Below are 24,801 nucleotides of genomic sequence, written 5' to 3'. Positions count from 1 at the left end.
GAGCCAGCACCGCCATTCAATGCGATCATGGCTGATCACTCTCAATCAGTACCCCGTTCCTGCCTTCTCCCCATACCCCCTCACTCCACTATCCTTAAGTTGTTTAAAGTATATCTTTTGTAAAAGTATCGTTGTTTTTTTTGACAAATGGACACAGTTCAATGAAACCAAATACCTGCCTCCACACGTACACTTCATAGCACACCAAATGCTGAAAGATAATATTTGTCAACCAAGGGTGGAACACATGTTGTAAAGTACAGTGTTCCTTCAGTATATAATGACTAGTTGGAACTATGATTGAAATAAGCCAATCTAATCATTACTCTGGATCTTTATGCGGTGTGAATGGCAGATGAATTCTTCATGGTCAAATAGCATTTGATTCGGTCTGCTGCTCAAACAGCCCCTGCTCTCTCCTTATGCCATTATTGACTGGTTGTGTTACAAAATATTTTGATATTTTGATCCCAGAATGGGAGTGAGAGGTGTGAGACCTTAATGGTGATTAGGTCTCCGATGATGTACTGATGGCTCTGTGCTATGAATGCCCTGATATCTCTTGACAGGAGCAAAATAGAGCACTTAACAACAATTGCCTCGAATATGGTTAAAATTAAAAGGTAAAAAGATTAAGGAGACTGCTGATTTATAAAATACCTTAAAATGAGTGAGAAATAAATCTCACCCTAATCTTCAGTCGAGTGGTGTGGCTGGAGTGCGGAGATGGAGTGGTGTGGCAGAACTCACTAGCACATCCCTGCTTGTTGCTGCACATCAGCATTACGCATCAGTTATTATTGCACTATTATTGTTTGATGTTTGTGTGTACGTTTGTGTGCATGTGAGTGTAATATATATATATATATATATATATATATTTATATATATATACACAATATACACACATATATACACTGAACTTTTATTTTCTCTCTCGTTTATTATATTGTTTACAGTGTACTATGTTTACATATTCTGTTGTGCTGCTGCAAGTAAGAATTTTATTGTTCTATCTGGGACATATGACAATAAAACCCTCTTGACTCTTGACCTTCCAGACCATTGCCAACACCCCTATCTCCTCAAGCAATTTCTCCATGAAACTTCAGACTTTGATGGTTACAGATGTTAGTATAAGAAGAAAGAGTAGGAATACACGGGTCCTTTTCAGAATGGCAGGCAGTGGAGAGTAGAGTGCCGCAAGGCTCGGTGTTGGGGCCGCAAACTATTTACCATATATATTAATGATTTGGATAAAGGAATTAGAAGTAACACTAGCAAGTTTGCAGATGTCACAAAGCTGGGTGGCAGTGTGAAATGCGTAGAGGATGTTAGGGGATTGCAGGGTGACCTGGACAGGTTGAGTGAGTGGGCAGATGCATGGCAGATGCAGTATAAAGTAGATAAATGTGAGGTTATCCACTTTGGCGGTAAAAACAAGGAGGCAGATTATTATCTCAATGGTGTCAGGTTAGGTAAGGGGGAAGTGCAGCGAGACCTGGGTGTCCTTGTACACCAGTCACTGAAAGTTGGCATGCAGGTACAGCAGGCAGTGAAGAAAGCTAATGGCACGTTGGCCTTCATAACGAAAGGTTTTGAGTATAGGAGTAAAGAGGTTCTTCTGCAGTTGTAAAGGGCTCTGGTGAGACCACATCTGGAGTATTGTGTACAGTTTTGGTCTCCTAATTTGAGTTAGGACATCCTTGTAATTGAGGCAGTGCAGCGTAGGTTCACGAGATTGATCCCTGGGATGGCGGGACTGTCATATGAGGAAAGATTGAAAAGACTAGGCTTGTATTCACTGGAGTTTAGAAGGATGAGAGGGGATCTTATAGAGACATATAAAATTATAAAAGGACTGGACAAGATAGATGCAGGAACAATGTTCCCAATGTTGGGGGAGTCCAAAACCAAGGGCCACAGTCTTAGAATAAAGGGGAGGCCATTTAAAACTGAGTGAGAAATAACTTTTTCACCCATAGAGTTGTGAATTTGTGGAATTCTCTGCCACAGAGGGCAGTGGGGGCCAAATCACTGGATGAATTTAAGAGAGAGTTAGATAGAGCTCTGGGGGCTAGTGGAATCAAGGGATATTGGGAGAAGTTGGGCACAGGTTACTGATTGTGGATGATCAGCCATGATCACAATGAATGGCGGTGTTGGCTCGAAGTGTCGAATGGCCTCCTACTGCACCTATTTTCTATGTTTCTATGTTTCTAATCCAATAATTTTATGATCTCAACTACCAAGAATAGCTTATCATTACTGTATATATACTGTTTATTCTGTGATTTTAAAGTGAACAAGGAATTTCATTGCACCCTGCCGTATATGACAATAAACTAATCTGAATCTGACTAATGTGTATTGGAATTATGAATTGATGTGACAATAATTTCTGCCCCTGTGATAGTTCTAGGACTTCCCCGAATTTCCCTATGGTTAACCTGGTTACCAGTCCTGGTGTGGATCTAAACTGTGGATAATGGCTGCAGATAGGTTAAGTATATTGGTGAGTGTGGTAACTGTTTACACTGAGCTAACGTTAGTCAGGGACAACTAGTAAAAATGATAGGCATCTAAGATATTCCATAAAATTTACTGTGATCCTTTTTTTAATGTTCATATACTTATCTAACTGTGCATATCAGAATTGAATGTTTCTCAAATCTAACAGATATAACTATGTCGATAGAGACTTAATCTGTGAAACAGAGGAGATATCCCTTCATTTCTATCATGTAGAAATATAAAAAACTATTGCAATCTAAAGCAATCAACATGAGATACAAACAAAATTCTAGATCTTCACCATGGCATTCACTCTTGGAAATAACTGCTTCATCTGTCAAGGTTTAAATTACATTGGTGTACCTTCACTGTGGCCTGTGTCAGATGACATTATCAGCATTTCTCAAGTAGATTCATTTAACTGAGCATTCTGCAGTAAATCTGATGTGTTCTCTAAATCTGTTTTATTATTTGCTCATATGGATTTACCAATATTGCATTTTTTTAAATAGGGAAATCTGTGATGGACCAAACAGTCATAGTCATACAGCACGGAAACAGGGCCTTTGACCCAACTTGCCCATGACCCTTCTACACAAGTCCCATCTACCTCCATTTGGCACATAATCCTCTAACATTTTCCTATCGGTGTACCTGTCCAAATGTCTTTTAAATATTGTTAATTGTACCTGCCTCAACTAACTCCTCTGGCAGTGGGGCGGCACAGTGGCGTAGCAGTAGAGTTGCTGCCTCACAGCACCAGAGACCCAGATTTGACTACAGGTGGTGTCTGTGCGGAGTTTGCATGTTCTCCCTGTGAGCGCATGGGTTTTCTCCAGGTACTCCGATTTCCTCCCATTTTTCAACAACTTGCAGGCTTGTAGGTTAATTGGCTTCTATAAATTTGCCCTGGTGTGTAGGGAGTGGATAAGAAACTGGAATAACATAGAACTGGTGATCAATGGTCGGCCTGGACTTAGTGGGCCGAAGGGTATACTTTGACATATAGAAAACAAACCAGTGAGCAGTCAGTTTTGATTTTGACATTTAGGAATTTATTTAGAAAGTATCTATACAATCTGCACAGGACCGATTTAGGATAATTCACTTCAGGACACAATACCATTGGATAACTTTATTGTATGCGATGCAGTATTTACAAATATATATATAAGGTAGTTAATATTCTGAAGTGTAATTAATACACTGAAAATAATTACTCTCCACATTTAGAAATATATCACTGATGATCTATACGTGATTAAAATTCCTCCTTCAAATTTATTTTTGGATATGCATGACATCAAACTTTGGTAAAATTGTACTTAATTTTTGGTCACTAATTTCTAAGCCAAAATTAATTATCACATTAATTACAACACCATATAAATATATTGTCGTTAAGCTGTACAGTTATCAGATTGGTATACGTAGGTAGATAATATTTATGTGCCTTTGGCCTATATTTCTGTACTAGACATCAAAGCATATCATCATTCAAAGAGATACACAAGAAACTGCAGATACTGGAATCTTGGGTAAAACACAAAGTGTTGGAGGAACTCAGAGGGTCAGGCAGCAAGTTTGGAGTGAATGGACAGTCAGCATTTCAGGTCGGGACCCTTCTTCAAACTCAAAAGCTGGAATCTCGAGAAAAACACAAAGTATCGGAGGGACTCAGCGGGTCAGGCAACATCTGTGGAGGGAATCATCCCAACTTGAAACATCGTCTGCTTATTCCCTCCACAGAAGCTGCCTGACCTACTCAGTTCCTCTAGTATTTTATGTTTCGATCATACGATACGATACAACATTATTTATCCCAGAAGGGAAATTGATCTGCCAACAGTCACAAAAAACACAAAATACATGAAACATGAAATTAAAATGACGAGTGGAAAGGATTGGGGGATGTGCAAAGATTGAGGGGTGGAGAGTCAGTCTCAGTTTCCCCCAAGAGAGAATGGGGAGGAGTTGTAAAGTTTGATAGCCACAGGGAAGAAGGATCTCCTGTGGTGTTCATGAAAGACTTAAAAAAAATCTATGTTGATACCACTGTCTTCTTTCCTTGTACAGAATTGCTATTTCACATTAGCAATGGTACATAAGAGATGCTCTCTCTGTATCTTCCCTGGGTGCCCACTGGCTATTCAGCCATCTAACAAGTGACTAAACTCCGCAAGGCTATTGAACAGCACGGAAATTGGAAAAGGAGAAATATCATCACCAGTTAAATCAGGACCAGAACTCCAGACTGATGCGCCCAATACGTTTGTGGATGGCACAAAAATAGGTGGTGTTGTTGGCAGTGAAGATGGATGTCAAGAATTACAGTGAGATCTTGATTAGATGGGTAAGTGGGCCAAAGAGTGGCAAATTGAGTTTGATTTAGGTAAATGTGAGGTTTTGTACTTTGGGTATTTGAACCAGGGCACTATTTTCATAGTGAACAATAGGTGCCCTGGGGAGCGTTGTAGAGCAGAGGGATCTCGGGACACAAGTACATAATTCCCTGAAAGTAGCATTACAGGTAGGTAGGGTTTTAAAGAAGGCTTTTCCCACTGCCATCAGTCAGGGAACTGTATACAAATTGAGATGTAACGTCATAGTTGTACAAGATGTTGATGAGGTGCATAGAACAAAGAACATAGAAAAGTACAGCAGAGGAACAGGCTCTTCAGACAACAATAATAATAAATAATAATAAACATTTATTTTATATAGAGCTTTTCCAAGTGCTCAAAGACGCTTTAGAAAACGGTCAAGACATAAAAACAAACAGACGAACTGTCCTGACGGAGAAGCGGCGAACAAATAGCGCCAGCGTCCTCTCACGTCAGGGTCCGGCAGTAGACAATAAAGATCACAAGACACACAATTACAATTTTAACACAAACAAAATGTCTGTGATGAAAAAGATTAGTGGCCTTCCTCAAGTGTGCCAGCGCCTTGCAAATGTATTTCCAGCTCATGACGTGCTTTCTACTATGTTGAGCCGAGATGTTGTTTGTACTGCCATTCTGACAAAGCTGCTCTTAAAGTTCAAAGAGAACCAAATCCCCCCACTCATTCCCATTTTATGCAGTTGCCTCTCTACCGTGCCAGCCATTAAAATTGGTGTGAATTAAACAATTGCCAAGGAATGTTTACATTTAGCTTAATTAATTGAGCAGCTCAGATATATACATGATTTATTTTTTCAGTATTTATAAGAATTTCATTACATGCATATTCTACGACTTACAGACATCAAAGAGTTCACATTTTCGTCATCATGCAGTTGAACAGATTGTAAGTTATTGATTTATGTTTGTTCTTTCAGGTGGACCTTTGCTTCTGCTGTTGCAGTATCTCTTAACCCCTCCACAGAGCAATTAGTGACAGCACTGGCGACCTGACATGCCTTCTTTAACAGGAATGCGTGGAGTAGCAAATAAACCCAGGGGTCAAGGATCTGATTTAAAGATGCTAGTCTAATGGCCGTGAGGAAAAAACTGCAATCACTTTGCAGCTCAGTGTTGGAGATTGATGACTTGTTTGAAGGAGTGTTGTAGCAGTGATCAGATGATCTTTCAGTGTAGATCATTTTCAGCATCATTACCTGAAGAAGACATGATTAAAAGATTTATTAGGCAAAAAATCCCAAACAGAACATTATTTATTATATACCTACATTTTTCACTATTCTCTGTATACCCAACTGACCTTACGAAAGTGACTCATGAAAGGGGTGAAGTTTCTCATCCCATATCTTACAGTACCTAGGGTTTAGAACATCCAAGGTACTTCACCTGTCTCAAGAGTTCCAACAACCTAGTTTGGTCCTGATCTCTGGTGCTGGCTGAGTGGGGCTGCACACTTTCTCTGTCACTGAATGGGTTTCCCTTGGTTGCTCCAGTTTCCCCCTAAATCCTGAAGATGTGCTGGCTGTTGGGTTAGTTGCCTACTGTAAATTACTCCTTATGTTAGTGACTGGTTGGAGAATTGGCAGATGTTAGTGAGAATAGGTTGCAGGGAAATAAGTGGAGAAATTGGGATTGTACTGAAAACCTGCATTGGACTGGATGGCTTTCTTCTATATGCACCTTTATAGGACTTTGGTTCGGCCGCTTTTGGAGTATTGTGTGCAGTTCAGGTCGCCCCATTATGGGAGGAATATGAAGGCTGTGGAAGGGATACAGAGGAGGTTTACCAAATTAATGCCTGGATTTGGGGGTTATTAACTACAGGGAGCGGTTGGACAAACTTGGATTATTTTCTCTGAAGTGCCAGTGGTTGCGGGGAGACCTGATAGAAATATATAAAATTATGAGCGACATTGTTAGGAGAGACAGTCAAAACTCTTTTCCCAGGATGGAAAGTGGTGAGTGCCTGGAATATACTGCCTGGGTCTTGGCATCATGCTTGGTGCAGACATTGTAAGCTGAAGGTTCTGTTCTTGTGCTGTACTGTTCAATGTATAATAGGAAAATATGAAATATAGAGGAATTGGTTGTAATGGTAATATTCCAGGTTCGCAGCAATCTTGAAATGCCTTTTGTGTGTGGCACAATAACTCAGCTAGTTGGGCTTCTGCCTCACAGCTCCAACAATCTGGGTTCAAGCCTGAGAACCAGTTCTGTCTGTGCGTCTCTATCTAAAATGCGTGGGTTTTCCCCAAGATGCTCCACTTTCTTCACCTATTCCAAAGATATGTGGATTGATACAATTAATTGATAATTGTAAATTACCCCTTGTGTGCAATGTTAGTGGTAGAATCTGGGAGAGTTGATGGAAATGTTGGGTGAACAAATAAATAAGATTAGTGTCGAGTGGGAGTAAATGGGTAATTGAGGGTGAGTACAGACTTGGTTATGCTGTTTGACTCAATTACTATATTATCTTTGATGATGAATGACTGGAACTGAAAGACCATTTGGCCTACTTCAGTCTTTCCACTCAGGAATCACCTACGTTTGTGGCTTAAACAATGTGGCTTTAAACCTATGCTTCTCCACTCTGAATGCCAGTAAACCTTTGCATGTTAATGTATTTTCTGAGATGGGTCGGTATATTATATTTCATGATTTACCACTGACCTTTTGCTCTCCTTTAAAAACAATATTCATCAAAACCTTTAGCAGTTTTTCTGTATATTCACTTTTCAGATATCGCCTTAGAAAGATGAATAGCAGTGGTCTCTTTAGCTTTTTCTGAACCCTGACCCTAGAGAATGAAATGCCTCCATTGTCAGTTATGTCCAGGATTGGATGCACTGCCTGAGATTTGGTCTGACTGGGGAACAGTCCAGTTCAGTTATATCAAGTTTACTATTTTGCTATGTCTTTCGATAATTTGTTGATTGCTGCTTTGCAGTCACTGAACATGTTCAGTGGGAATCTGACAAGTTTCCTAAGTGTTTCTGTACGTATCTGTAGCTGTTTTATAGAATGTGTCATGACTTGCTTTGTTTCTCTCCTACATCCAATTATGTGCAATTCTTCAAATTAATTTTAATCTACTAATTATTAGTCTACATACTTGCTTCATTATTCTCACTATAGTATTTTTAAGATGTTTGTTCCATCTCATAATTTAAACCGCTTTTTTCTATCTGTTTTCAAAAGTTACTATGTGCCTCTTCATAGTCTCGCACAGAGGGGCGACGATTTGTCTGCAATTTAGAAGAAAACGCTGAGGATGTTGTAATGTTGCATAATTGGTGACCTCCTTAAAATTGTATTATGTTGATATATACAGTATTTTCTTTTAAATTGTATCAGGCCTCGTGCACAAATTGACTCTCAATATGATGAGAGAGCTGCAAATAAAACACTATTGTAGGTCCTTTGTCAAGAATCAAAATTGAATGTTTGCAGAATTGTATTTGAAGTTACATAACCATAATTTGGGCCGTTGGATTAGTTTCTTATGAACATTTGACTTTTAAGTTTGCATGGTGAAGAGTACAAAAAGTGATGGCAATGTTTTCTATTGAATTATTATGAAATAGCTGCTTGAATGGACATGAAGTTTGTTCCTGCTGACAAACGATCGCTGGATTAGCAACAATGGGCGGCACGGACTTGGTGGGCCGAAAAGGCCTGTTTCCGGCTGTATATATATGATATGATATGATATGATAATGTTTATCTCGGCAAATGTGAGGAAGCATTTATTTCCCTGTGGCGCCAAGACTTGAGACACAGCCAGCCTTCCAAGCGCCTAGAATTCACGGATAGCGTTTGCTTTTCCTAAACTTGGGATGACCCATCTCTGTTGCCCGCTGTGGTGCTTCAGGGGAGTTATTTCAGTGTTGCCATAGTTGAGAGCAATCCTGGTGACAGTGTATCTGAGCTTGACAAGCACTTGGCTACAAAATCGTTAGTTAGAAAGACTTTGTGCTTTTCCCAGCTTCAAAAAAGTAGGGTCCTGACCCGAAATGTCATCTATCCATGTTCTTTGTCGATACGGCCTGACCTGCTGAGTTACTCCAACATTTTTGTGGCTTTCCTCAAATAACATCTCATTGTTTGGTAGTTTAAAAGAGGAAAATCTGTCTATATAGAGATACAGACCCTTCGGCTCATCAGGTCCATAATGATCATCGATCGTCTGAAGAAGGGTCTCGACCTGAAACGTCACCCATTCCTTCTCTCCAGAGATGCTGCCTGACCTGCTGAGTTACTCCAGCATTTTGTGTCTACCTATGATCATCGACCATCTGTTCAAACCAGTTCTGTGTTATCCCACTTTGTTGTCTACTTCCTACACACTAGGGGCAATTTACAGAGGTCAATTAATCCAGAGACCTGCATGTCTTTAGCATGGTGGAGCACCAGGTGGAAACCCACGCAATCACAGGTATAGCGTGCAAACTCCACGCAGATAGCCCCATTGTCAGGATCAAACCCATTGTCTGGAGATGTGAGGCGGCAGCTGTACCAGCTGCGGCAAAGAACCGGATGAAAGGAAGAATGTCTGATTCGTTTTAGTGTTCGAAGGGAAACAATGTGCCGTAATTGTTGTGGTAATGTTGCTACTTCAGCTGGGCAACAAAATAAAAGGGCAAAATGTGGAAACCTGGGTCCAGACTCATTACCTGAACAGATGTATTGCTGGGTTTTACTTATTAAAGCTGACTGTCCTTTGACTGGTGTACTAAGAATCAAATACACCATGTTATAGTCTGCTGCATCTTAAGTAACAGTGAAAGCATTAAAAGGCTCACTTTGTAGTTTTAACTTCTCTGTAGTTTGCCTTGTAGCCATGACAGTTCAGTTTGTGTGTTAATGTCTAGGATTACAGCTAGTGCTGTGTAGGAAGGAAATGCAGATGCTGGTTTAAACCGAAGATAGAGACAAAATGCTGAGGTGACTCATCGGGACAGGCAGCATTTCCAGAGAAATAGAATGAGAAGGGTCTCGACCCGAAAAGTCACCCATCCCTTTTATCCAGAGATGCTACCTGTCCCGCTGAGTTGCTCCAGTTGCTGTGTCTATCTTACAGCTAGTGACAATTATATTATCGAGCCACAAGGCCCTGATCCACCCACTGAGCAACCGTGCTGCCAACCGGAACGTGCCCCGGAAGGCCCGGCTCACCACACAGGCCTCCTGGGGGACTGCAGAGATGACGGGTGGCGAGGCCGAAGGGAGCCTCGGCGGTAGCAGCGGGAGCTTCGACGTAGGTGGCGGTGGGACCTCAGCAGCAGCGTGAGTCTCGGCAGCAACAGGAGCCTCGGCGGCGGTGGGGCCTTGGCAGCGACGGGAGCCTCGGCGGTGGTGGGGCCTTGGCAGCGACGGGAGCCTCGGTGGTGGTGGGGCCTTGGCAGCAACGGGAGCCCCGGCGGTGGTGGGGCCTTGGCAGCAATGGGAGCCCCGGTGGCAGTGGGGCCTTGGCAGCAATGGGGGCCTCGGCGGTGGTGGGGCCTTGGCAGCGACGGGAGCCTCGGTGGTGGTGGGGCCTTGGAAGCAATGGGAGCCTCGGCGGTGGTGGGGCTTTGGCAGCAATGGGAGCCTCGGCGGTGGTGGGGCCTTGGCAGCGACGGAAGCCTCGGCGGTGGTGGGGCCTTGGCAGTGACGGAACCCTCGGCGGTGGTGGGGCCTTGGAAGCAATGGGAGCCTCGGTGGTGGTGGGGCCTTGGCAGCGACGGGAGCCTCGGCGGTGGTGGGGCCTTGGCAGCGACGGGAGCCTCGGTGGTGGTGGGGCCTTGGCAGCGACGGGAGCCTCGGTGGTGGTGAGGCCTTGGCAGCGACGGGAGCGTCGGCGGTGGTGGGGCCTTGGCAGCAGTGGGAGCCTCAGCTGCGGTGGGGCCTCGGTGGCAGCGGGAGCCTCCGTGGCGGTGAAGCCTCGCGATCCACCCGCGATCAGCGGTCAATGAGCGTGAGGGGGCGGGGAGGGGAAGACAATGGAGACCCGGCATGGGGGAACCACCGTGAGGGACGGTGGGAGAACATGGGGGAACCTGGTGTGGGGGGGGGGGGGGGGGGGGGGGGGGGGGGGGGGGGGAGACTCTAGTTTTAGAATCCCCTGCGTTTGTCTGTTTGTTCATTCCAGTTAAGGCACTGTGCAAACAGTCGCTTGCCTTTTTCTTTTTTTTTCTCACTTTTAATTTAATTTTAATTTCAGGTTTTCATGTACCTTGTTGTGTGTTGTGACTGTTGGCAGACCAATTTCCCTCCGGGGATGGTTACATTTTTATCGTATCGTATATTAAGTTCACATATGTAAACATCAAGTTGTTTTACTGTGATGTCTATTTTCCCCATTTTTATCTCATCTAACCTCTCCCTTCCCTGCATTCCAATCTAATGGTCTTGGAATAATTGCAGAAATTTAGGCCCTGTCTTAAATACTTTGATCAAACCCTTCTCAGTCTTTAGACTGTGACAAATTGTTGAAATGGACTAGGTGCTCTCTGTCAACAGTGCTCTGAGTATTCATACTAAGAACAGTGACTACATTTAAAAAAAAAAGTAGTTTATCAACCATGCAATGCCTTGGGCTCACCAAACGTTGCGCAAGATAGTATAAAATACAATTCCATTGATATTTCTGGGAATCAGAATACTGACTACATTGAAAGTTTATCCCTGTGGGTGCTTAGTCAAGAACTTGTTTCAACAATATGTTCTGCAAAAACTGACTGTCTCAGTACAAGTTGGTTTCATTTTGAAGTTACTTTTTTTGTAATTGAAAGCTGATTAACATCAGAAATAATGCCCGCTGAGTTTCAAGGTGAAACAGCAGAGAAGCAGCCCCACTCAAATTATGTACCATTAGCTCAGCTTCAATACTGTCAGGCATAGAACATTTTGTAGTGGGGCAATTTTAAACACATTTCCATCCACCAGTGGGATTCTAACTTGAGAACAGCATCCAGTGGAATATTGCTGCATCCACAGAAACGTAACTTTCCAAATAGAAACATAACTTTCCAAAAAAGCACACCATGTATTGTTTTTCTCTCACCTCCAGTTCTCCCCCTCAACTTTCAGTCTGAAGGGTCCCGACCTGAAACGTCACCCATCCTTTTTCTCCCGAGATGCTAATTGACCGGCTGAGTTACTCCAGCACTTTTTGTCTATCTTCTCCATGCAGCAAGATGCTGAAACTGTTTGTAATGTGCATGGTTTTTGGAAGGATGGCACATTGCAAAAAACATATTGTTTGTGCAGCAGTCACTATCAAGCTGACACCAATAATTTATTTGCTTTTTGTACTGATTCATGGTAATTTATTAAAAATGAAAAGCATTAATAGAGTTGGGTCATCTTAGTGAAGGGTTCATTCAGTCTGTTACTCTTATTGGATCGGTGGAAAGTTGGGCCAAAGTTTCATTTTGATTTACTATGGCGTCTTTATTTTTGCACACAAAATTAGAACTGGTGTTCAGCTTCCAAGAGATTGTGATGAGCCCAAGATTATTTCTGCTACTTACTTCTCTGATAAATGTCTCTTTACCTGAAACATTTACCTTTTTTTGCTCTTCCCAACTTCTGAGAGATTTGAACATTTTCGGGGTTTTTTTCAGATATCCCGCATCTGCACCTTTTGTTTTGCCATCATTATTGACCTGCATTGTGTGTGTAACTATATTTATTTTCTCATTGCAGATTTTTTCAGAGTCAAAAAGCAGAGTATTTCTTAAGGGAAGGTGAGATGTTTTCATGTCAGGTCTAATCTAACCTGAGGTTATGCTGCTCCTTTGACTGATCTCCCTGCATTGCAACATCGATATATGTGACCTTTCTATTTGGGCCAACAACAAAGGAGGCTTTTTAAACCCGCTTCATGCATTATGTCATGTAGGAAGTGCTAACTGTTCTGGGTTGAGTTAGACTGGCAATAAAAATCACTAATACATCCTATGGCAGATAAGACATAGCCTCAGATGGAAATCTGAATTTCAGAATCTATTGACCCAGGAGAAAAATGTCCCATAAATTATACCATCACGAAACAATGTTTAGGAAAAGTAAGCTGCTAAGTTGATAAGGGCTCTTAGTTGATATTGGCCAGTAGATTGTTGCGATAGATTTGTTTTGGCAGTGTGTTTCCAATGTTGAAAGCAAATTGACATGCAGTTGATGTTGACTGCTTCCACACAGGCTTTGATGTATTAAGAAATATTCAGCAATTGACCTCCTCACCAGCTGCTCATGAAATGCCTGGAAACCGCCTACCCTGCAGTTTTCCCTCTTCTGGTTTGATTTAGTTAATTTCGTGTTGACCCTGTTTTAAATGTAATATGTACAGTTGTACCGGGCCCTGGTGAGACCGCACCTGGAGTACTGTGTGCAGTTTTGGTCTCCAAATTTGAGGAAGGATATTCTTGCTATGGAGGGCGTGCAGCGTAGGTTCACTAGATTAATTCCCGGAATGGCGGGACTGTCGTATGTTGAAAGGCTGGAGCGATTGGGCTTGTATACACTGGAATTTAGAAGGATGAGGGGGGATCTTATTGAAACATATAAGATAATTAGGGGATTGGACACATTAGAGGCAGATAACATGTTCCCAATGTTGGGGGAGTCCAGAACAAGGGGCCACAGTTTGAGAATAAGGGGTAGGCCATTTAGAACGGAGATGAGGAAGAACTTTTTCAGTCAGAGGGTGGTGAAGGTGTGGAATTCTCTGCCTCAGAAGGCAGTGGAGGCCAGTTCGTTGGATGCTTTCAAGAGAGAGCTGGATAGAGCTCTTAAGGATAGCGGAGTGAGGGGGTATGGGGAGAAGGCAGGAACGGGGTACTGATTGATAGTGATCAGCCATGATCGCATTGAATGGCGGTGCTGGCTCGAAGGGCTGAATGGCCTACTCCTGCACCTATTGTCTATTGTCTATTGTCTATTGGTACCAAGTCACAGTGTGTGATGTAAGGTTTAATTGACCGAATGTGCAGTTTACAAGAATTGAAAACCAAGCAACTGCAGATGCTGGAATCGATCAGAATCAGAAAACAGAAAATGCTGGCGAGAGGTCTTCATCCTGAAACATTAACTATTTCTCTTTCCAGATGCTGCCTGACTTGCTAAGTGTTTCCAGTATTCTCTGTTTTTAATTTTCTGTGTGGCTAGCATGCAGTATTGTGTTAGTCAACTAAGAATAATTTAAAAAATGCCAGAGTAATTCATCTGATCAGGAGCATCTCTGGAGAACTTGGACAGGTGACATTTCAGGTTGGGTCCCATCTTCAGACTGATTGTGGTGGGGGGGGGAACGGGGAACGAGAAAGAGAGGAGCAGTGGGATAAAACCTGGCAGGTAATAGGTTGATACAGGTGAGGGGGGTGGGGGTGGGGGGGGGGGGGGGGGGGGGGGAGGGAGGTGATTGGCAGAAGGTTGGACAAAGGCCAGAGATGAAAAGACAAGAAGGTGTTAGACACAAGTATTGAAGAATTTCAAATTGTGAAGCTAGAGGAAGGAATGTTCCCATACATCTTATCTATTTAAGCATTATCTGATCTGATTGGATGGCAGGCAAAACAAAGCTTTTCACTGTACCACAGTACACAAGACAATGGTAAATCTGACCCACTTCCTGAACCTTTTCCAAATTCACAGACCTTGTCCATCCTCCTGAGTCTAATGTTGATCGCAACTGTAGGTCACTTTGTCGTTGATAAAATCTGTCACATTCTTTTCAAATAAGCGAGTTCGGTATCTCGACCGCGCACGCGTAGGTCATAGGTCACAAGAGCTAAACATTCTCACCGGCTGATAACAGCGGGGAAGAAACGGCTCTTGAATTTGGTGATAAGTGATTGCAAGCTTGTGAACCTGCACATGCGCGGTCTAGTGTTTTTTCTGTAGGTTTGGCATAACAATCTAGCTTCTGTCGGTGCTAATGTTTAATAAAGGCACAGGATATCATATAGTTTATTAAATGTTTAGCTAACGGGTCTAGCTACTTTTAAATTTTGAGACAAGAATGTCCCCAATTCTTTCCCTTTTTGTAGACATAGGGAACTGTAGAGACTGATTTACCAAAAAAGTAAGGTGTGAGTCAGGCAACATCTCTGACAACATGGATAGGCGATGCTTGGGTTGGGATCCTTGAAGGGTCCTTATCAAAAACATTGCCTTCCTCCAGCACTTTGTTTTCTTGTATCCATTCTTGTATTTCTATCAGTAATTATACCATTCAGTTTATGTTGACTGAACACAATCTTCCTATCAAAAGCTTACTAGTTAGATTTAGCTCTTAGGACTAAGTGAATCAAGGGATATTGGGAAAAAGCCAAAACGGGGTACTGATTTTGGATGATCAGCCTTGATCATATTGAATGGCTTGAAGGGCCGAATGGCCTACTCCTGCCCCTATTTTCTATGTTTCTATGTCTGGGCCTAATTTTGGGCCTGGAATTGGCAAAGTAGAGATATCAGCCAACCAGTTAGAGGACACATTTATTTATTTGGAGCTCTATCATCCAAATGAGGATGGTGAGTGACAATTCTTTGCAATGTGAAAGGATGGGTGAAATTTAAAAAAATAATGAAAATGATATAAGAAACAAAAAGGAGTTTCATCAATATTCTAACATTCAATCCAAGGTGAAATATCATTAAACTAAAATAGGTATGGTATATATTGAAGCATCCAGAAAATAAAAAATGTTATTATTGATCATAAGCAAAAAACAAAGTGAGGGATTAATTCAGCAGGTCAGGCAGCAAATGTGAATGGAATAGACAGTTGGGACCCTTCTTCACACTGATCGGAGTGAGGGGGGGGGGGGGGGGGTGAGTCAAAGCTTTGTATCTCTCATCCCCCCACTTCACCCCCTCCCTACCCCCTCCACCCATATCCCTCACTCCATCTTTACATTTCACTCCTTTTTTCCTCCTTATCCAATAATGTTTTTTTATCCTCTTCACTTCCAGCCTTTTTCACTTACTCCACCGATCTACCATCAAATGTCCTCTCAACAATATTCATACATCACTTACCTGCCTTTGTCCCGGCCCCAAATGTTCTTTTCCAGATATTACCCACCCCCACCAACTTCTATCAGCATGAAGAAGTGTCCAACCCGAAACAATGTTTGCTCATTCCCTCCACAGATGCTACCTGACCTGCAGAGTTTCTCCAGCATTGTTTTTTTGCTCAAGGTTCCAGCATTTGCAGTCTCCTTGCGTCTCCATGATTGTTTCATAGCCAAGGGAAATTGCCGAGTATATTTAATAAATGAATGAAACAAAACAAATTCACGAATCTTTCTAGCCTTCAACAGGACTAAGAAAATCAACTGAAAAGTGCAATAAGTGTGATTCTTTATCAGAACATAATTTACCAGTGGCCAGAAAAGACAATATCATACATTCCGTATAAAACTGTTCAGTGTTTCTTCGTGCTTGTTCTCACCTTCTCTATATTTTTTCTTGAGGTTAAAATTAATCTCATACATACTCTATGAGGATTGTTTGGGACTGAATTCTTGTTTCTCTGAAGTCCTGTTGTCAAATTTGCCTTTTGTTTTACTATTTCCCTATTCCAGTTTTATTAATTTTAAATCACTCACATCACCCCTCCCAGCATATGCAGAAGGGAGAGGATGTTGAAAGATTGGTGCACCATCAAGGCTAACCGTGACCTTCCCATCCATGCTGACTTGAACAATCTGCCCAACATGCGCCTGAAGTCCCGCAAACCCTTCTGGTCTTCAGTCAAATCCCTGGAAGACTTTGACCCCAAGACTGAGTGGCGTAGAGCCTGGAAAGATGCCAACACCAACAACGGAGAGGTCATCACAGACCCTACAGTGAAACCACCGGGATTTGACCTCCATCGCAAGCAATGGCTAACCCTGAACAGGATCCGCACCCTCCACACAAGGACAGCCCCATCACCTGCACAAGTGGGGGATGATAGACAACCCTGCTTGTGACTGCGGATATCCAGACCAGACCATCCCACACATCGTGAATGACTGCTCACTGAGGCTTTTCCCTAGTGGCATCAAGGCCATCCATCCAGCAACTGATGCTGCCCTGGCCTGGATGTCTACCCTTGACCTACAACTTTAGGCTGTGCACGAAGAAGAATTTTAAATGTAGTTGTCCTATCCAGATAATTAAAATAATATCCCATTTTATCTACTTTTGGAAACAAAATGGTTATACTTTTCTGTCTGCTAAACTGTCCACACATTTTAGAAATTGCAAATTGATTATAGAAATTGCATGAATGATTAATCAGATCAGTATTTACTCTTTTGACGTCAATAAGGCACAACAACCAATTATCGATTCCACACAATGGTGTCGTTTCACAACACTGTCTGAAAATGAATGAAGCTATGGAATGAACATAAAACTCTCTTTTAGTGAGATGAAGGCTAATTTGCACCTAATTCAAACCATCTCTATACCCTTTCCCAGCAAAAGCTATTGATATTACATAGCTCTGACTTTGAAGTTACACTTCCCTGACCTCGACAAGTCAATTCCTTTGAAGTTAATCTCAATCAAATCAACCCTTGACCTATATCAGAAAAACCAAGGCTAATTGCTGTAATCCCTCAGTGTAATTGATGAAAATCTGGTAATCATGGTGAGTATGCAGTGCGCTCCTTTGAAGGCCAATATATCCTAGGGTATAGTGTTCAGAATTATAAGAATATCTCTAATGTGGTAACATTCCATTCACTTTGCTAATTTTGATAACCTAATCACATTCATAGTAATCAGAAATCATATTTTCATGAAGCGAATGGCCTCCTCCTGCGCCTATTTTCTATGTTTCTATGACTAGGCACGCTGGAGGCAGGAAACATGTTGCTGATGTAGGGGGAGTCCAGAACCAGGGGCCACAGTTTAAGAATAAGGGGTAGGCCAATTAGAACGGAGATGAGGAAAACCTTTTTCACTCAGAGAGTTGTGAATCTGTGGAATTATCTGCCTCAGAAGGCAGTGGCAGCCAATTCTCTGGATGCTTTCAAGAGAGAGTTAGATAGAGCTCTTAAAGACAGCGGAGTCAAGGGATATGGGGAGTCGGTTCTGGGTGTCGGATGTGGGGAATCTGGGAGTCTGATAGTCTTCCAGATATCCACATCTGCGCCAGGTGCGACGAGATGGGGCTCCTAAGGGACCGTATTAGGAACCTGGAGCGGCAGATTGATGACCTCCGTCTGGTCAGGGAGAGTGAGGAGGTTATAGATAGGAGTTACAGAGAGGTGGTCACTCCTAGACCACGGGAGGTAGACAAGTGGGTCACTGTTAGGGGGGGCAAGGAGCAGAGGCAGGGACTAGGGAGTACCCCGGTGGCTGTACCCCTTGGAAATAAGTACTCCTGTTTAAGTACTGTTGGGGGGGACAGCCTACCTGGGGGCAGCGACGGTGCCCGGGCCTCTGGCAAGGAGTCCGGCCCTGTTGCCCAGAAGGGTAGGGAAAGGAAGAGGAGAGCGATAGTAATAGGGGACTCTATAGTGAGGGGGTCAGATAGGCGTTTCTGTGGACGCAGTCGGGAGACCCGGATGGTGGTTTGCCTCCCTGGTGCCGGTGTCCGGAATGTGTCTGAGCGTGTCCAGGATATCCTGAAAGGGGAGGGAGAGGAGCCAGAGGTCGTGGTACATATAGGTACCAACAATATAGGTAGGAAAAGGGAAGAGGTCCTGAAAGGAGAATTTAGGAGGCTAGGAAGAGAGTTTAAAAAAAGGTCTTCCAAAGCAATAATCTCAGGCTTACTGCCTGTGCCACGCGATAGTGAGAATAGGAATGGAGTGAGGTGGAGGATAAATACGTGGCTGAGGAACTGGTGCAGGGAGCAGGGTTTCAAGTTTCTGGATCATTGGGACCTCTTCTGGGGGAAGTATGACCTGTACAAAAAGGACGGGTTGCATCTGAACCTGAGGGGAACCAATATCCTGGCGGGGAGATTTGCTAAAATAATTGCGGAGACTTTAAACTAGTACGGTTGGGGGGAGGGACTCAAACACAGATAGCTAACAGGCAGTGTGTGAGGCAGGAGGCAGAAAAGGGAAACACTCAGACCCAATATGTAGGAGAGAAAGAAGGGAAAATAAATAAACTGAGAATAAGAAATGATGGGTCCCTTAAATGTGTATATTTTAATGCTAGGAGCATTGTAAGAAAGGTGGATGAGCTTAGAGCCTGGATTGACATCTGGAAGTATGATGTTGTGGCGATCAGTGAAACATGGTTGCAGGAGGGTTGCGATTGGCAATGAAATATTCCAGGATTTCATTGTTTCAGATGTGATAGAATCGGAGGGGCAAGAGGTGGGGGTGTTGCATTGCTTGTCAGGGAGGATATCACAGCAGTGCTTTGGCAGGACAGACTAGAAGGCTCGATTAGGGAGGCTGTTTGGGTGGAACTCAGAAATGAGAAAGGTTTAGCAACACTTATAGGGGTGTATTATAGACCGCCAAATAGGGAACGAGAATTGGAAGAGCAAATATGTAAGGAGATAGCAGATATTAGTAGTAAGCACAGAGTGGTGATTGTGGGTGATTTCAATTTTCCGTATATAGACTGGGAATCACATTCTGTTAAAGGGCTGGATGGTTTGGAGTTTGTAAAATGTGTGCAGGATAGTTTTTTGCAGCAATACGTAGAGGTGCCTACCAGAGAAGGGGCAGTGTTGGACCTCCTGTTAGGAAATGAGATGGGTCAGGTGACGGAGGTATGTGTTGAGGAGCACTTTGGGTCTAGTGATCACAATGCCATTAGTTTCAATATCATTATGGAGAAGGTCAAATCTGGACCAAGGGTTGAGATTTTGGATTGGAGAAAGGCTAATTTTGAGGAGATGAGAAAGGATTTAAAAAGAGTGAAATGGAAATTTTTGTTTTATGAAAAGGATATAATAGAGAAATGGAGGATATTTAAAGGTGAAATTTTGAGAGTACAGAGTCTTTATGTCCCTGTTCGGTGGAAAGGAAAGAATAATAATTTGAAAGAGCCGTGGTTTTCCAGGGAAATTGGACACGGTTCGGAAAAAGAGGGAGATATACAATAAATATAAGCGGCAGGGAGTAAATGAGGTTCTTGAGGAATATAAAGAATGTAAAAAGAATGTCCTAGGATATTCCCTAGGACATTGAGGGAAGTTAGTGCAGAAATAGCAGGGGCTATGACGGAAATATTTCAAACGTCATTAGAAACGGGGATGGTGCCGGAAGATTGGCGCATTGCGCATGTTGTGCCTTTGTTTAAAAAAGGTTCTAAAAGTAAACCTAGCAATTATAGACCTATTAGTTTGACGTCTGTGGTGGGAAAATTAATGGAAAAGATACTTAGGGACATTATATATAATTATTTGGATAATCAAGGCCTGATTAGAAACAGTCAACATGGATTTGTGCCTGGAAGGTCATGTTTGACTAATCTTCTTGAATTTTTTGAAGAGGTTACCAGGGAAATTGATAAGGGCAAGGCTGTGGATGTTGTCTATATGGACTTCAGTAAGGCATTTGACAAGGTTCCACATGGAAGGTTGATTAAGAAGGTTAAATCGTTGGGTATTAATAGTGAGGTTGCAAGATGGATTCAACAATGGCTGAATGGGAGATACCAGAGGGTAACGGTTGACAATTGTATGTCAGGTTGGAGGCCAGTGTCTAGTGGAGTACCCCAAGGATCTGTGTTGGGTCCACTGTTGTTTGTCATTTACATTAATGATCTGGATGATGGTGTGGCAAATTGGATTAGTAAATATGCAGATGATACTAAGATAGGTGGAGTAGTTGATAGTGAGGTAGATTTTCAAAGTCTACAGAGAGACTTGGGCCTTTTGGAAGGGTGGGCTGAAAGATGGCAGATGGAGTTTAATGCTGATAAGTGTGAGGTGCTGCATTTTGGTAGGACAAATCAAAATAGGACGTACAGGGTAAATGGTAGGGAATTGAGGAATGCGGTGGAACAGAGGGATCTGGGAATAACTGTGCATTGTTCCCTGAAGGTGGAATCTCATGTGGATAGGGTGGTGAAGAAGGCGTTTGGTATGCTTGCCTTTATAAATCAGAGCATCGAGTATAGAAGTTGGGATGTAATGTTAAAATTGTACAGGGCATTGGTGAGGCCGAATCTGGAGTATGGTGTGCAGTTCTGGTCGCCAAATTATAGGAAGGATGTCGACAAAATGGAGAGGGTACAGAGGAGATTTACTAGAATGTTGCCTGGGTTTCAGCACTTAGGCTACAGAGAGAGGTTGAACAGGTTGGGTCTTTATTCTTTGGAGCGTAGAAGGTTGAGGGGGGACTTGATAGAGGTTTTTAAAATTTTGAGAGGGACGGACAGAGTTGACGTGGGTAGGCTTTTCCCTTTGAGAGTGGGGAAGATTCCAACAAGGGGACATAGCTTCAGAATTGAGGGACAAAGGTTTAGGGGTAACATGAGGGGGAACTTCTTTACTCAGAGGGTGGTGGCTGTATGGAATGGGCTTCCGGAGGAAGTGGTGGAGGCTGGCTCGATTTTATTATTTAAGAGTAAATTGGATAGGTATATGGATAGGAGGGGATTAGAGGGTTATGGTCTGAGTGCAGGTAGATGAGACTAGGTCAGGGAGAATGGTCGGCGTGGACTGGTAGGGCCGGACAGGCCTGTTTCCATGCTGTAGTTGTTATATGGTTATTGTTATATGGTTAAGGCAGTAACGGGGTACTGATTGTGGATGATCAGCCATGATCACCATGAATGGTGGTGCTGGCTCGAAGGGCCGAATGGCCTACTCCTGCACCTATTGTCTATTGTGAATAACAAGAACTTTGGTCCTGCCTTAACCAGATGACAGATAGGTTTAAATAAAACTTCATTTGAATACAAAGAGAAATAGCCAGGGGGGGGGGGACGGGGGGACGGGGGGGGGGACGTGCAATTGGCATTCATCGTGAGCCTGTACCCGAATTACGAAGAGTTACTCACACGGACCCACAGTGTGCTCGATGGTGCAGTCCCTGTCCCCACTGTCTCTGTCCACAATGCCCACTTGCATTTTTCTTGGATGCGAGATCGCGGATTTGATCACTGCCACCTGTACACCCCATTATCTGCAGATGTCCGTCCGGCAAGGGGCAGCGGGCAGTCGGCGAATCTCAGGCAGCTTATCCTGACACCCTGCCCGGAGATATCCTGTCTATGTCCAGTGTCAGAGACTGTTCAACCAACTATTCAAATAAATGCGCCCTTTGCAAATTAAATTAAGAATGGATCTCATGACCATATTAAAGCATGAACAAATAATTCAAAACATTAAAACGAAGCACGATAAATGAGTTATTCGTTCATCATACCCTATTTAAATAAAAGCAAACCCCGTACGCTGAATGCTGGCAATTTCCAGCAGAAGGCGGCACTCGCAGCGTTACGATGTTTTCACCGTAAATAATGACTTTTATGCTGAATATTAGCAGAATTTCTTTTTTTCAAGTTCATTGTAGGTTAACCTAATAGAATGTGTGCGAATAAAGCAATATCCCCCCCAAAATTATCAATGACAGCGTTTGTATCCGACGTGAGTCTGTTCATAACTATTCCCAGGGTTCGCCTAATTTCGCTTTCAATACACATAAATCTAGTTAAAGTCATAGAGCTAGTTGCTGAAACCATTTCATGTGGTGGCAAGAGCCAAACTCCAGCGTAAAGTAAATTTGGAAGTGAATGCCTGTATCGAATGTGTAACCTCCGGAAATGTCGGATGGGTTTGTTAAAAAAGAAGAGTTTTGTATGCGATATTTATTACTTGAATAAAGTATTTTTTGATATAAAAATTTGATCCAGAATTCCTGTCATTTTGCGAAGTTTAATTTTGGACTCTACCTCAAATAAAAACATTCTCAATGTATTTTCTAACAAATTGTCTTAATATCTCGTACCTACAATACATTTTCTCTTTTTTTTTCAGATTAAAGAGCCCTCGCCTCCTCTGACTTTGCTCTTTAGCCACGATATGTCAGTTCCAGGAACGTCTGCCCCGATTGCTTGGTGTTGGATTAGCATTAATTGGGGGGAGCGCGGATATACGGGGTGTAAACGGCATCATGATGACAAATGGTGAAGATATTTCACTTCTGTGTGTTTGTTGATGTGTATGCGTTGGTTTATGTCGGACTTTATATTTACAATTACCCCCTGCATCAACATTTTAATGTTCGAATGCGTCATTTGGCCAGTCTTTTTGTTTAATTTTAGTTGCTCTAAATGCGCTGATGGAAGAAAAGTTCGATCTTGTACGACGCCGCAGCAGTATTTGGAAACGACATTTTACAAAATGAATTGGTTGAGGATATTGAGGCGATTAGTTAATTTTAAACTCTAAAACCCAGGAATAATTTTACTGCAAATCCACATGTACAATGTAATTTATAATCTCAATAATTGTGTATTTAAAACTCCATAGTCCAGATAATGTCGAGATGATGCTTTCAATGTACATCTTAGGTCGCGCAACAACTCGCAGAGACACGTTATTACTTACTCACTGTATGAGGTGGTTTTGGGAGGTTAACGGTGGATGTCGGATCGCTTCGCAAATAGTTATAGAAATGTGTTAATTTTAATTATCATCAAAAACAAAACAACAGATATCTCGTCAGTCGGTGCTGGCTAGATTTTCCAAATATTTCAATACAAATCGTTTTGATTACTGGGAGGTAATCATAATGGGACGCCAGTTTACTTACCAGGAGAGGGGACCAGCAAACACAGAGCACACACATGATCCCCATGAGCTGCATCAATGTGTCCACCGTGATCCTCTCCCACTGCTTGTTGGAGGACGGCACCTTTTTCTTGCAGCGAATTACCAGAGCTCGGATCGTGGCGACGTTACAGATGAAAGTGACCAACAAGGAAACGATACCCAGCACGGTGAATGTGGAGGCAAAAATGGTGTTGCCCAAGATATTATTTCCAGTATTGATGAAGCACCAAGTGCCTGGCCATTGTAGAGTGTACTTCCCAACCCCAACTACCGGCAGCAAGGCAAAGATCACCACGGTGACCCAAATAGATAGCACCACCAGTTTGGTGAGCCTGATTGTCACTAGGTTGGAATAGTAATGGGGGGCATAGATGGCCAAGGTTCTCTCAATCGCCATAGCATTGGCCAAGAACAAGGGGCAGAGTCCAAAGGTGGTCATGCAGATCCCGAAGAAAGCGCACAGGTTACCGGACGAGTCTACTCTGCTCCACTGGCGGTTGGCCAGGTAGACTGAAATGACGACCGGTGATATGAGAAGTTTGCCGGTCAGGTCGGTCAGGGCCAGGGCTCCAATGATCAGCAGGAAGGACTTCTTCTTCTTGTTCTCCTTGTGATATGACCTGTAGGCTAGGAGCAATGCCAGCGTGTTGCCCACGATGCCAGCGATCATCATGGTGACCGGGAAGGCCACAGTCACGAACAAACATTGCGCGGCGCTGACCGAGGTATTGGTGCGGGGCTCCTCGGAGCTGGAGTTGGTGCCGCTCCACATACTGGCCCCTCCGGCAGGTCCACGGGCCGGCGTGAGTACAGATGTGCCAACCAGACTGAGACCATCACCGCTCCGAAAGGCTCCGTTTCCAAGACAAAGTTTTTTTTATTCCTCTGGGCCAACTGTTGGGGTTAAAACCTGGCGCTTTTTCAACCAATGAACCTGGTATTCACAGCGGGAAGGCGTGTTCTCCGACAACGCCAATCGCGCCTCGATCGATCAGCTTTTCCTGTGGACTAAATATACGAGCTGCTTCTTTAAATGCATTTGGGTTTTACATCAGGCTGACCAGATCAATAAGAGAGCACATAAACTTGACGACACTGCTCCTTGACATCCCTGACGCACGTTATTGTTGTTTATTATTGTTATTT

At 43.0% G+C, this 24,801-nt stretch overlaps 1 protein-coding gene across 1 annotated transcript; it reads right to left on the bottom strand.

Moving 5' to 3' along the window:
- Positions 1 to 3,597: 3,597 nt before the first annotated feature.
- On the bottom strand, positions 3,598 to 24,539 carry ptger3 (prostaglandin E receptor 3 (subtype EP3)). The gene is made up of 2 exons (XM_078407983.1): positions 23,636 to 24,539; positions 3,598 to 6,115 (listed from the first exon to the last, which is right to left on the bottom strand). Exons 1-2 carry the CDS (start codon positions 24,425 to 24,427, stop codon positions 5,819 to 5,821), a joined length of 1,089 nt encoding a protein of 362 aa, XP_078264109.1. The 5' UTR covers positions 24,428 to 24,539; the 3' UTR covers positions 3,598 to 5,818.
- Between the last annotated feature and the right edge of the window lie 262 nt (positions 24,540 to 24,801).

This window comes from Rhinoraja longicauda, chromosome 11 (genome assembly GCF_053455715.1).
Source record: "Rhinoraja longicauda isolate Sanriku21f chromosome 11, sRhiLon1.1, whole genome shotgun sequence".
Lineage (NCBI taxonomy): Eukaryota > Metazoa > Chordata > Chondrichthyes > Rajiformes > Arhynchobatidae > Rhinoraja > Rhinoraja longicauda.
The sequence above is the reverse complement of the archived record's forward strand: the minus strand, read 5'-3'. Positions and strand labels throughout refer to the sequence as shown.